General features: G+C 44.1%; 1 protein-coding gene across 1 annotated transcript; it reads left to right on the top strand.

The window, feature by feature from the left end:
- Window positions 1-877: 877 nt before the first annotated feature.
- Window positions 878-12,730, top strand: supt16h (SPT16 homolog, facilitates chromatin remodeling subunit; the record flags this gene model as incomplete). Its single annotated transcript, XM_079214618.1, has 24 exons — window positions 878-943; window positions 1,991-2,083; window positions 2,524-2,694; window positions 2,862-3,014; window positions 3,119-3,265; window positions 3,780-3,931; window positions 4,535-4,707; window positions 5,046-5,136; window positions 5,227-5,300; window positions 5,387-5,499; window positions 5,604-5,669; window positions 6,228-6,329; window positions 6,749-6,864; window positions 7,539-7,692; window positions 7,774-7,901; window positions 8,844-9,106; window positions 9,195-9,313; window positions 9,413-9,651; window positions 9,738-9,813; window positions 10,858-11,027; window positions 11,110-11,239; window positions 11,325-11,454; window positions 11,614-11,697; window positions 11,807-12,730. The coding sequence occupies 24 exons, from the start codon at window positions 878-880 to the stop codon at window positions 11,923-11,925; spliced, it is 3,129 nt and encodes a 1,042-aa protein (XP_079070744.1). The 3' UTR covers window positions 11,926-12,730.
- Between the last annotated feature and the right edge of the window lie 452 nt (window positions 12,731-13,182).

Raw genomic sequence — 13,182 nt, 5'->3', positions numbered from 1 at the left:
TTTAGCAAAATTACAAACATACAGTCGACAGTTCAAATGTATAGGATAAGACGGTACAAAAAAATAAATACAAAATGTTCATTAAAAACCCTCAAATTAGTCCCCAAAAGCAAGAAAGGGGTCGTTGCCCACGTGACGTATAATCAGCAGTTTCTATCGCGAGACTCACGTCAGTAGAAGCGTTTGATGACGATGGCGGGAAAACCCACCGTGGCGGGAAAAAAAGCAGCGTGGTCAATACAAGGCAGGGGGCGCTGCTGCGGCTCCGCAAATAACACGAGAATGCGCCACAAAACCATTACATTCAATCACTAAGTAACAAAATCAGGAAGACAAGAATTCCCCGATGAGTGAGACTTTAGTCCATCGTGTCTCTTGGTCCCGTTGTTTAGGGTCACGCGAGGAGTTTATGCGGACGCCATCATGGTTTTAAATATCGTTTGTTAATTGTAAAAGCTGATATGTGCAGACTCTGAGGGGGAGGGAGAGGCGAAGGAAGCAAAGGAGAAAGGAAAGGAGGAGGGACCGAGGACTTAATTATAACAGATTGGTGTGTGCGTGGTTGCGAGTGTGGCGTAAAGCCAAATTACAATACATTTTAATAATTTATCGTATTTTAATCGAGAGATTTCTTAGAAGGCTCTTTTTGGGTGTCTTTTTTTTTTTTGTACATTTCTCCTTCTCTTCAGTGGAAAAGGCCTCTGTGGGGAAAATATAAGGGAGCTAGCACAGCAGGACTGGTAGTGGCCCGTGGACCTCGACAGGCGTGGAGAGGAAGAAAGTGCGTTATTGTTAGTTGACACTCATCATCATCATCATCATCCGGCCTGCTTGAGAAGCGAAGCCGGGAGCTGGAGTTTGCAACAGAGGACTCACCATGGCGGTAAACCTGGACAAGGACGCGTACTACCGCCGCATCAAGAGGCTGTACAGCAACTGGAAGGTGAGGAAAACGAACGGGCGGTTTGAGGCGCGTGACGGCCGTTGGTCGTCCGCCGGGCTTCACTTTAACCAGGAGGAGGAAAGTGACCCGTGCGGGAGGCAACGTTACCAAAAAAACGGCTACGTTAGCCGCGTTTTTCTCCCCCAGCGAGGGGGCTGTGTTGTCGGCGTGAGCGGTGCCGACAACCAGGCCTCAGCCTCCACATTCAAACCCGCTTTATTCACACTCAAACTTGCTGTTTTCTTCCCCAAATGGACGCGTTTTCAGTCTCTTGTCACAACATACTCCAAGCTAACTCATGTTCCACGTTAGCTAGTGAGTTTGCCACAAGCTAACTCGCTAGCCGAGCTAAAATGTGTCCGTGAGCCGAGCGTGTGTGTGTTTATTTTACCAATATATCGTGTTAAACTGGTCCCAGAAACACAATGTACCGCACAGGGGTGTCTGACCGTTGGCTGCCAACGAGCCTTTGGACGTTTTATGTCAGTGAATGTCAGATTGTAGTTTGTAACGGTCGCTCCACGCTAATGCTAGCTGTTAGCTTATAACTAGCATGAATATGTCCCGGTAACATGTGCAGGATGTCTGGGAACCACTTTCTCTGAATTATGACTCAACGTTACCGTATGGCTAATTTATTAAGGTATTAAACTCATTGGAAGTTTTAACTTTTAGCATTCACTTGGTTATTGGAGTCCAATTATACAAATGAGCCCATTAAGGAGCGCTTTGTTCGCGTTAAAAGTCGTTTAAAGACTTAACAAAAAAAACAGCTCTTTGTGTCTTGATGGCCCCCCAGGGTGCTGCCAGGTGATGCAGCTTCAGGTGCTGGTTTTGCGGTTTCAAATCTACTTTTCAGTGATGCTAACACGACTGGACTGGCTGGCTTCACTCAGGTTATTCATGTCACACCTGAAGCACTCTTTGTCTTGGGGGTGATTTTAGGACAAAGTAGAAGCAACTAAAAATGTGTTTTTGTAATTCTGTTAATTTATTTTTAAGCATAACATCAAATGACGTGCTTTTGCTTTTTTTTTTGTTTCCCAGAAAGGAGAAGATGAGTTTGGCAAAGTTGATGCCATCGTGGTGTCCGTCGGCGTGGACGAGGAAATCGTGTACGCCAAGTCCACGGCCATTCAGGTGAGAGCACCCTGCAGGGTGCTGATGAGGTCACCCAGGGTGCTGATGCGGTCACCCAGGGTGCTGATGCGGTCACCCAGGGTGCTGATGCATTCAGGCTCTGGATTGGGACGGGTGTCGTTGGGATTTTATCGACTCTAGAACTCTGATCGGTTCTGCTTATCGATTTTGTTTCCTTTTGATCATATTGTGAGAATAAAGAATGAATTAGGAACATAATCAACGTGCTTTATTGTTGCATGTAAACAAAGTGTTTCTTGAGCAGCCGTACAAAAAGTTTGAACGTCTTTAAAATGCAATCGCAGCTGAATTTATCGTCTGATTGTTCGCCAAATATTTTGATGAACTTAAACTAGTGTTTCACTGGCTGAAGTTAGGGTTGCACAGATGGAAAAACTCAGTGAATCTTGTTGAATTCGTCTTTATTTATTTCCCCTCAGACATGGCTGTTTGGCTACGAGTTGACGGACACCATCATGGTGTTTTGCGACACCAAAATCATCTTCCTCGCCAGCAAGAAGAAGGTGGATTTCCTCAAACAGGTGGCTATGACTAAAGGCAACGAGAACGCCAACGGTGTCCCGCCCATCACCCTGCTCACCAGAGAAAAGGTAACCTGTGTAAAGACACGGAGGTAATGGTCGAATACTCGCTGCCCTTTGTACACTTGTCCGCGCATGATTTTATCATATGAGGGTGTGAACAAACTTTCTGTGTGTATTTCTTGTCAAAGTAAATCGGGTTCTTAATTGCCTTTTTGGTGTCGCGTGCCTCTCAGAATGAAAGCAACAAGGCGAACTTCGACAAGATGATCGAGGCGATCCGAGGCAGCAAAGAGGGCAAGACGGTCGGCATCTTCAGCAAAGACAAATTCCCCGGAGATTACATGAAGAGCTGGAACGACACCATCACCGCCGATGGGCTGGTGAAGGTAACAAAGATGTCACTTGAAGTTGCACTTTTTTTTCTGTCTTGTATCTGTAGTTTGGTCAACAACTTCCCCTTTTTTTTCTTTTCCATTTCTTTTACCTGCAGGTCGACATCAGCGCTGTGGTCGCGTACACGATCGCGGTGAAGGAAGACGGAGAGCTGTCCCTGATGAAGAAGGCCGCCGCCATCACCAGCGAGGTTTACTCCAAGTTCTTCAAGGAGCGCGTCATGGAGATCGTCGACGCAGACGAGGTGAGGAGGAGGAAGAGCTGAGGGTTTGTGTCCTGGCATTATAGGCGTTTTAACTGCTCGGTGGCCACAGAACCGATGTCCAGTCGCTTACGTCGTATCATTTTCACGTAGCTACGAGCAGCAAAGTTGGAAAAAAACGCAGGTATCAGCCTCCTTGATTTAAGGTATCTCACACTTGATTTGATAAAACAAAACACAACCTCCTGGCAGTTGCATTGATAGAAACTGTATGCTCTTAGTTTGCATCTGCTTTCAATTAATATTGACTTACAAGCAGCTAAATTAAATGATGTGTGAACACCTTTCAGTCTGAATAATTGGAGGTTTTTCTGTTCCTTAGCATTCATACTGACCTTCATATCTTTGCTTGAATAACTGAGCGCTTTTCAAATAGACGTAGTCAATAAGAGCCAGGATCTTCTCCAGCAGAACATTTCTCTGTTTAAAATGTGTGTGTGTGTGTGTGGTAAAAATCCAGAGTCTTCATTCCCGTCTCGTCGTCTTCCCCCAACAGAAAGTGCGGCACAGCAAACTGGCGGAGTCGGTGGAGAAGGCCATCGAGGAGAAGAAGTACCTGGGCGGCGCGGATCCTTCCACGGTGGAGATGTGTTACCCGCCCATCATCCAGAGCGGAGGGAACTACAGCCTCAAGTTCAGCGTCGTCAGGTAGCTCCCCTCACCTGAGCGGAGACACGGTGATATGTTTTTAACATTGAAGCTGTTGGTAATTGTGTAAAAAAAAAAAAAAACCTTTTTTTATTTTTCTGGTTCAACACCTCCTGAAAATATATTTTAACTAATGCAACTAAATAATTGTAACTCTCCTTTTTCAAATAGAAAACATTTATGTTTATAATTACATCTTTTTATTATACTTTTAATTCACAATCTCCTAAAGACCAAGAATATATATTCAAATTGCTTATTTTACACTTTAAGAACCCAAAATATTCAGTTTATTATCATATTAGAATAAGAAAAGCCAACATGTTAAGGTTGAGAATGTGGAACTGGGGACTGTTTGTCATTTTTGCTGAGAAATGACAAAATCTAATATAAAAAAAAAATATATATATATTTATTTATTTAAAAAAATGGTTGACCAAATAATACGTTTTAGCTTAAAACACGTTTTTAAAGCTACTTCTACAAGATGGTTATCCTAGCTTAGCATAGACTAGAAGCGTGAAAACGGAAAACAACCGAAAGACAAACGTACATTTTGACCCTGGCCCTCATTAACGGCCACGCCCCCTTTTTCTGTTCCAGCGACAAGAACCACATGCACTTCGGGGCCATCACGTGTGCCATGGGGATCCGCTACAAGTCATACTGCTCCAACCTGGTGCGCACCCTCATGGTGGACCCGCCTCAGGAGATGCAGGACAACTACAACTTCCTGCTGCAGGTGGAGGAGGAGCTGCTCAAGCACCTCAAGCACGGTGCGTTCAGGAGCATGCCGGCAGCGTGGGAGCTAACGATTGTATTGATTTATTGCCGCGAAAAATGTCGCAACTTTGTGTTCAAAATGTTTGTTTAACTCGAACAGTTCAAAGCGCAAAGATTGTCCTAAGAAGGAAGAGGCTTGAGACGTCAAATCTTTGGCTTTTTGGGGCTAAAAAAGGACTAAAATATATGATTTAGAAATATTTAATGAGAATAAATCCACTTGGTTCTATAATAAACAGAAGTAATGATTATTACAAGCACATGTGGCAAATATAGGTTCAGTACCTTTGTGCGTTTTGCTGTTTTTCTAAACATTATTTCTTGTTTGCAGGTGTAAAAATCAGCGAGGCCTACAGCGCGGTCCAGGAGTACGTGAAGAAGGAGAAGTCGGAGCTCGTAGCAAAACTGACCAAAAACCTCGGGTAGATGCACACATTTGGCACGTTTTTTTTTTATTTCACATTTACACACTTGGCTCATATCTTTGTTTTGTTTCTTCTCGTCTTTTGTAGCTTTGCGATGGGAATTGAGTTCAGAGAAGGCTCCTTGGTGTTGAACTCTAAAAACCAGTACAAACTTAAAAAAGGTGAGCACTCTCCACATTGCGCTTTAACATCGAGCGACTGCGTCTCAAAAGTGCAATCGCGTCATTGTTGACTGCGTCTCCTCCAGGCATGGTGCTGAGCGTCAGTTTGGGTTTCGCTGACCTCGTGAATAAAGAAGGCAAGAAGGACGAGCAGAAGAAGTACGCCCTGTTCATCGGCGACACGATACAGATCAACGAGGTAAGGAGCGCCTTCGACGCCCACGCGAGCGAGTTTCTAGCGTTGAGGTCACGGCGCTCGATTATGCAACTTATTGATCGCAACCTGAAATGTTTCCGTAACAGGAAGACGCCGCCACGATACTCACACCCGTCAAGAAAAAGATCAAGAACGTGGGCATCTTCTTGAAGGTACAAACAAACAAACGAGTGTAAGCTGAACAGTTGGGTCATCTATTTTTCTGTATTTCTAAAAGGGTTTGAAGCGACGCTTGTAGATCCGTATTCACGGTCAGTTTTCCTTTTTTATTAATGGAAACGAACCCAATAAATGTAACAATATAATCGTTTTCAACACTTCTGGATGTCTCCAAACTGTATTTTGCGCCACAGGTTGGCAGTAGCTACCTGTATGTGAGGTGTGCAGGTCACTGACTTCCTGCTAATGTTTCACAATAAAAGCCTCGTTAGGAAATAAAAGCATATCAGGGCTTTTTAAAAGTAGTTTGAAGCGTAATGCAGAAAATAAGCAAATCCACTAAAATACGAGCAAATATCCTTCAAAATAAAGTCCTCTGCAAGTATTTAAAGCCCCTGCTTGAGAATTTAGGATATTTCATTGACATCAGTCGTGCTTTAAGAGTTACCCGGTAGCTGTATCTGTGATTACTCTTCGCTTTGGGGACGTTTATCAGCTGTAATGTTACAAAATCGGCGCCAACGTTGGTTCTTTTTTTCTTTGCTCCTCAGAATGACGATGAGGACGACGACGACGAGGAAGATGGGGACGATGCGGAGGAGCTGCTGGGGAAAGGCGCTCGCAGCGCCGCCCTGCTGGCAGACAGAACCAGAGTAAGTGTGTCTGTGTCGCGCGGTTCGATATCTGACTGGTGATCAGTGTTTATTTGGCACTTTGACCGAGTGTTGGTAACTAAGAGTGTTGTTTTTGTGCTCTACCAGCTACTTGGGAAGGTAAGTATTCACTGTTTTATTCTCAAGTCTCATCGGCTGATCTTACTTAGCTTACTGATCGGGGAGAAGTTGTCGTCCTTTGTTTTTTTCGTTCTCGTTTTCTTTCTTTTGTGTGTGTTTTTTTTTTTTTTGAAATTTTTTTAATATATTTTTCTGACCATCCAAAGCCGTGTAACACATGTCCACATTCTGCATGTGTTTTTATATACATTTTATGTTCCTCCATCCCTGTGTACAAGAATAATAATAATAAGCGTTTGTGTGTACGATCACTCAGTCGTGTCTGTTGTCCAACCTAGAACGAGATGACGGCGGAGGAGAAGAGGCGGGCTCACCAGAAGGAGTTGGCGAACCATTTGAACGAGGAAGCCAAGCGTCGTCTGACGGAGCGGCAAGGAGATAATCAGATTCAGAAGTGAGTGTCGGACATCGTCGCCTCCCGTGTAACTCGAATGCGTTCGCCTGTAATCCTCCTCTGAGAAGTAGAGAACACAAGGACACGTTTGAGATGGTTCCATTAGGGTGGCAGCCTTTTGTATACTGCTCTTACTTCATGATTACAATGTCCTGATTATGTGGACGGCCACGGATTATTAATGAACCACAAATGTTCCCACGCAGCCGCCACTGGAATCAATTATGACTGGTATAATGCTATTATCGGTGTAGCCGGATCTTTATCTGCAGCTCTGCTGAAATGCCACGTTTAAAACGAATGAACCGACGTGCAAATGTTCATTTTTTAGCTTTATTTTTCCTAATTTTACTGTCTTATATCTTTTATGTATTGTGTTTTGTTCTTTCTGTTTGTCATTTGCGGGTAAATATGTGTGTGTGGGTTTAAGTTGTGTGTCTTATGTCAGCTGGATGCTTGAGGTTTGAGACAATTATAGGATTTCACATTAAACGTTGATAAAAAAGGATCACAGTAATTGTATTTGGTAACTTTTGTATCCTCTTAAAGTGGTTAAATTAATTGTAAGTTGCTTAATAAGTGCCTAAATGATGCCCGAAGAGAAGAGTAGGCAATAAAGCCACGCATGTAATTCAGTTTTTGTTGATTAATTGAGTTCTTCTTTTCCTCTCCAGGGCCAGAAAATCCAACGTGTCCTATAAGAACGTGTCCCAGATGCCGAGAGAAAAGGACATCCGAGAAATGAAGATCTTCATCGACAAGAAGTACGAGACCGTCGTCATGCCGGTCTTCGGTATCGCCACGCCGTTCCACATCGCCACCATCAAGGTACTAGACCCCACCTGTCCACCAGCTTTCTGTTCGTTCCCCTGGACTCTTTCTATATAAAGACTGTGTCCCTCTCTGTAGAACATCAGTATGTCCGTAGAAGGCGACTACACGTACCTGAGGATCAACTTCTACGTCCCCGGCAGCTCTCTGGGGCGGCAGGAGGGAAACATCTTCCCCAACCCCGACGCCACGTTCGTTAAAGAAATGTGAGTCTGAACTATTTGCAAAGTGATATAAGAAAACGTTCTGAACTTCCAGTCCAGTCTCTTATATAGTCAAACTCATTTATCCCGCTAAAGGATGTACATCACGATACATAGCATGTCTTCTGGTCGTTAAATAGTGTTTATAAAATAACCACATGGTTCAACTTTATTTTGTTTACTCGTGTGGGAATTAAATACTTGACTGAAAAGTATTTTAGTAAGATAGAATCAGATGATCCTTTATTAGTCCCGCAGTGGGGAAATTGCAGAATTACAGCAGCAAGAGATGGTAGTAAAATAAAAAACAAGTAATAAATATAAGTAAACAATAATCCACAATAGCACTAGTGTGTGTGTGTGTGTGTATGTATAAATGATAAACAAGTATTTACAATTTTTTTTTTTTTGTTATATTCCACCAGTTAGTGACCAAAAAGTGATTGAAGTGTTTTGTTTTTAGCTCAGTTTGTTGTGTAGTCTGACAGCAGCAGGGAGGATTTAGTGCAAATATTTAAATATTTCACGTCCCATTTTCTTTGGTGTGTGTGTGTGTGTATACACACTCGTACTTCTATCAATTTAGAAGATTGAGTATGACATCATCTCGATACATGATTTCCCCCTGACAACCATCCCACTGAAAGGTGATAAATTATCGCCCAGCTCTAGAAACGGGGTGCCCAAATTTGAAGTAATGGCTGGACTCCATGATTCCTCATTAGTTTGAGTTTTTCAGCAAAACTTTAGTCTCAACAAAAGTTGCACCTTCAACTGAAGAGGGAGCAACTAGTCAGAGAAATGTGTTGCGTGTTAAAATGTCATTGGTTTGATTGGTGATGAGGGTATTGAGTTGCCCTTGAAGGGTGTTTTTGTCTTATTCATCCGTCTCACTCGCTCACAATCTGCACCGTTCCCTCCTCCCTCGCTTCCTCCTCCTCTCAGCACGTACCGAGCGTCCAACCTCAAAGCTCCCGGCGACCCGTCGGTTCCCTCCACCAACCTGCAGAACGCCTTCCGCATCATCAAGGAGGTGCAGAAGCGCTACAAGACGCGGGAGGCCGAGGAGAAGGAGAAGGAGGGCATCGTCAAGCAGGACTCGCTGGTCATCAACCTCAACCGCAGCAACCCCAAGCTCAAAGACCTCTACATCCGACCCAACATCGCCCAGAAGAGGATGCAGGGCTCGCTGGAGGCGCACACCAACGGTGGGACGAGGCGCCTCTTGGGACGAATGAGTGACGCTGAAACACGCGCTCAGTTTTCAATAGAAACTCTCCTTCTTCTTCTTCACAGGTTTCCGTTTCACGTCGGTCCGCGGCGACAAAGTTGACATTCTTTACAACAACATCAAACACGCCATTTTCCAGCCGTGTGACGGCGAGATGATCATCGTCCTCCACTTCCACCTCAAGGTAGCGTCGTTGCTTCACCGATGCCATGCAGTCACACGTTTTTAGAATGATCTTTTATGTTCAAGTACAACTTTTTTTTTTTTTGTCGTCGTCGTCCAGAACGCCATCATGTTCGGTAAGCGGCGCCACACCGACGTGCAGTTCTACACCGAGGTCGGGGAGATCACCACCGACTTGGGCAAACACCAACACATGCACGACCGGGACGACCTGTACGCCGAGCAGATGGAGCGCGAGATGAGGCACAAGCTCAAGTCGGCCTTCAAGAACTTCATCGAGAAAGTGGAGACGCTGACCAAAGAGGAGCTGGAGTTCGAGGTGCCCTTCAGAGACCTCGGGTGAGTGGAGCCACAAGAGAAACTGTGACGGAGGAAGAGGAACGCTCAATACCCGTCTGATCGTCTTGGCTCTTTTTGTTTTCTAGCTTCCAGGGCGCCCCCTACAGGAGTACCTGCCTGCTCCAGCCCACGTCCGGGTCCCTCGTCAACACCACTGAATGGGTGAGTGGGCCCACTGGACAGAAACACACTAACATCTGGCTTTTGTCTTTGGGGAAAGTTCATTACTGGACACATTATTATTGGTTGGGAACATTGTCTGCCTGAAACGTGTGAGAGTGGCGAGTTGCGTAGAGGCCAAGAGCGGTATTGCAGACAGATGGAGATTTCAATTATAGCTCGCAACAAAAAAAATTGGGTTGGGGGGTGGTGATCATAGGGAATACACCTTTTTTATTTAATGTTCATGTTTTTGTTGTTCGATGAAAGAATAAAGTTCTACTCACAAAATGTCATTTTTAAAAGTTGTATTATACATGTTTGCGTGCATGTCTGCTTATGACAAGGTAAATACAGTTAAATTACCCCAACATTTCCAGTTTATTCCCGTGGAAAGTTTCCAACTTTGAATATTCCCGGAATTTTGCAACCCTAATTCAATACAATCAAAGGAATGTCACTATTTATTGTAATATGCTCTCCTCAAAGCCACCTCACTCCAGCACCAACTAAATTAAACTGATCTAACCCGTCTGTCGGTCTTCCCACCGTTCCAACAATTAGATGTGAAAAGAAACCGCCGTTATTTGCGCTCTTTAAAGCTCCCAGACTCCATTGACAGAAACCATTTTTACCTCGTTGGAACTCGACAGAATCGAGATCCGTTGTTTGATAAACAGCAGCTCTGGTTTGGGAGTTTGAAGAAGGGACTGAATAAGTAACTGTTGTATAATAATAATAATGCATTTTATTTGGAGGCGCCTTTCAAGGCGGACGTCTTTCTACCCAATTTTGGTAGAAAGGAGTTGGCGTTGATGCACGAGTCACTTCAAAACCTTCTGGAACATGTTCAGAAACTGTGCAGTAAGGTCGTTTAACTCTGGTGTATAGATAAATTACTCTTTAAATAAAGTTATCGTCTTTTCAACAAAACATTAACAAATCAGCTGTGAATTTAAAATGTATTGTTGGTCCTATTTTAAAATAAAAATGCATGAATTCATAAAACTGTTTAATAACTATGAATATTGACTGGTTTGTGTGCAGCCCCCGTTCGTGGTGACCCTGGACGAGGTGGAGCTGGTCCACTTTGAGCGCGTGCAGTTCCACCTGAAGAACTTCGACGTGGTCATCGTCTACAAGGACTACAACAAGAAGGTCACCATGATCAACGCCGTGCCCGTCAACTCCCTCGACCCCATCAAGGAGTGGCTCAAGTAGGATCTCATTTTGAAATGCCAGCCGCTTCTTTACACGCGCAGCGCTCCGGTTTAATCGAATGCGTTCCGTCTCCATCAGCTCGTGTGACATCAAATACACGGAGGGAGTCCAGTCCCTGAACTGGACCAAGATCATGAAGACCATCGTGGACGACCCCGAGGGCTTCTTCGAGCAGGGAGGCTGGTCTTTCTTGGACCCGGAGGGCGAGGTACGTTCGGCGCTTTTTCCTCCTCCGTCGCGACTTTAGACAAACGCGTTTGCGTCGCCCTCACGGCGTCTTGTTTCGGTCTCAGGGAGACGGTGCGGAGGAAGATTCGGAGTCCGAAATGGAGGATGAAACGTTCAACCCGTCTGCAGACGACGACGAGGAGCAGGAGGAGGAAGACAGCGACGAGGACTACAGCTCGGACACGGAGGACTCCAGTAAGATTGTCTTTTTTTTTTTAAGTGTTTTACTACGGTTCAGGCGCAAGTTTTCATTCGAATAAAAATGTTGAATTCGTGTCGGAAACGTCTGACGCGATGTGGAGAATCTCAGAGTCCAATAGTTTCATCGGCGCCGTCGTCTGCTTCGATTTGTAGATTTCAGCGGCGGCGACGAGTCGGAGGGCAGCGAGGAGGAGAGCGGCAAAGACTGGGACGAGCTGGAGGAAGAAGCCAGGAAAGGTTTGTAGATTTAACACATTTATAATCCTCCATGACTTTTTCCTCAAAACCTCAACTGTTGGTATTTATCTTACTGTGTTTAACGCGTTGTGTACTTTGTTGTGGTCAGCTGACAGAGAGAGCCAGTACGTGGAGGAGGACACCACCACCGCCAGCAGCAACAAGAAGAGGAAGAGCCGCCCCTCAGCGCCCAGCAGCGCGCCCAGCAAGAAGAAGCGACGGTCCTAAAATGTCTTTCTCTCTCTCTCTCACACACACACACACACACACTCGCACGCACACACACACACACACACACACTGCCAAACCTAGTTGACCCTTCCCTCAACCCCAACTAGCTCTTTTGACTCATACTTAAGACACACACACACACACTCGGACACACGATGTGTATATAGACGTAGACGCTCCATATTCTCGTGTCGGTCAGTGAAGTGTCATGTTGAAATGGTAAAGAACCGACACACACACACACACACACACACACACACACACACACTTCATCCATTAGCTTGTTCCTCCTTCCCTTCCTCATTCTCTTTTGTTCCCACCTCCCTCTCCATCCATCAGGGTTCCATGTTTGTGTTTGTGTGTGTGTGTGTGTGTGTGTGTGTGTTTAATTGGGTTTTTATTTGCGAGCATCGTTTATTTTCTGTTGAAAAAGATGAGTTTCTTAACTAATAATAAAAGAACAGGCTTGACGAATCCTCTGCCAAGTGTTTTTGTATAAAAGCTGAGACTCTCCACCGCGTCTTTTGTTTCATGCTCCCCGTCATGTTTCCTGTTTATTGAATTGTAGTAATAAGATTAAAAAAATGTTCTTTTTTTCTCTTTGAGGGGGCAGATAAATTTTCTGATTTCTTCTTCTTTTTTTTTTAAATTGGGGTTTGTAAACTTATGCGCACACACACACACACACACACACACACACACACACACACACTCTCCCTCACACTCGTCCTCCTCTGATCCTCTTTTCTTTTTCTTTCTTTTTTATTCTGAGTAGATTTGTTGTTGTACTGTTTAATTCTGAAAATCCTGTTTTTGTTTTTGTAATAAAATTAAAAGGAAATGTAGTTTTTTGTTTTGAATGTTCTGTTTTTCTTAAAGAGCCGGATCGTACTTCTCGACGTTATTCTGAGGTTCAATGTTTAAGAAAATGTTTCCACTTGACTTTAAATGAACCGTTTGTGGCGAGCATGTAACCCTGACTGTTTGAGGCCGTTAGTGATAGTCAGTGAACTCAATTTGTTCATATAATAATATAATCTTTCAGCCGTTTTCTTTCTTGTTGCTCCGTTTTATATCGCTCTGAATTTAAAATAATGTTTTGCTTTTGGATGTTGGTGGGATAAAACTAATTCAACAGATTTAATTAGATGCGTAATTAAATCATCTGACATTGTTGAGGAAATCAAGCTCTTAAATATACATTTAGTCTCCCGAAACTCACTTTAAAGGTGTTAACGAATATTCGGAAATTTT

Source organism: Taurulus bubalis, assembly GCF_910589615.1.
Source record: "Taurulus bubalis genome assembly, chromosome: 3".
NCBI lineage: Eukaryota > Metazoa > Chordata > Actinopteri > Perciformes > Cottidae > Taurulus > Taurulus bubalis.
This window is presented reverse-complemented; position numbering and strand designations above follow the sequence as displayed.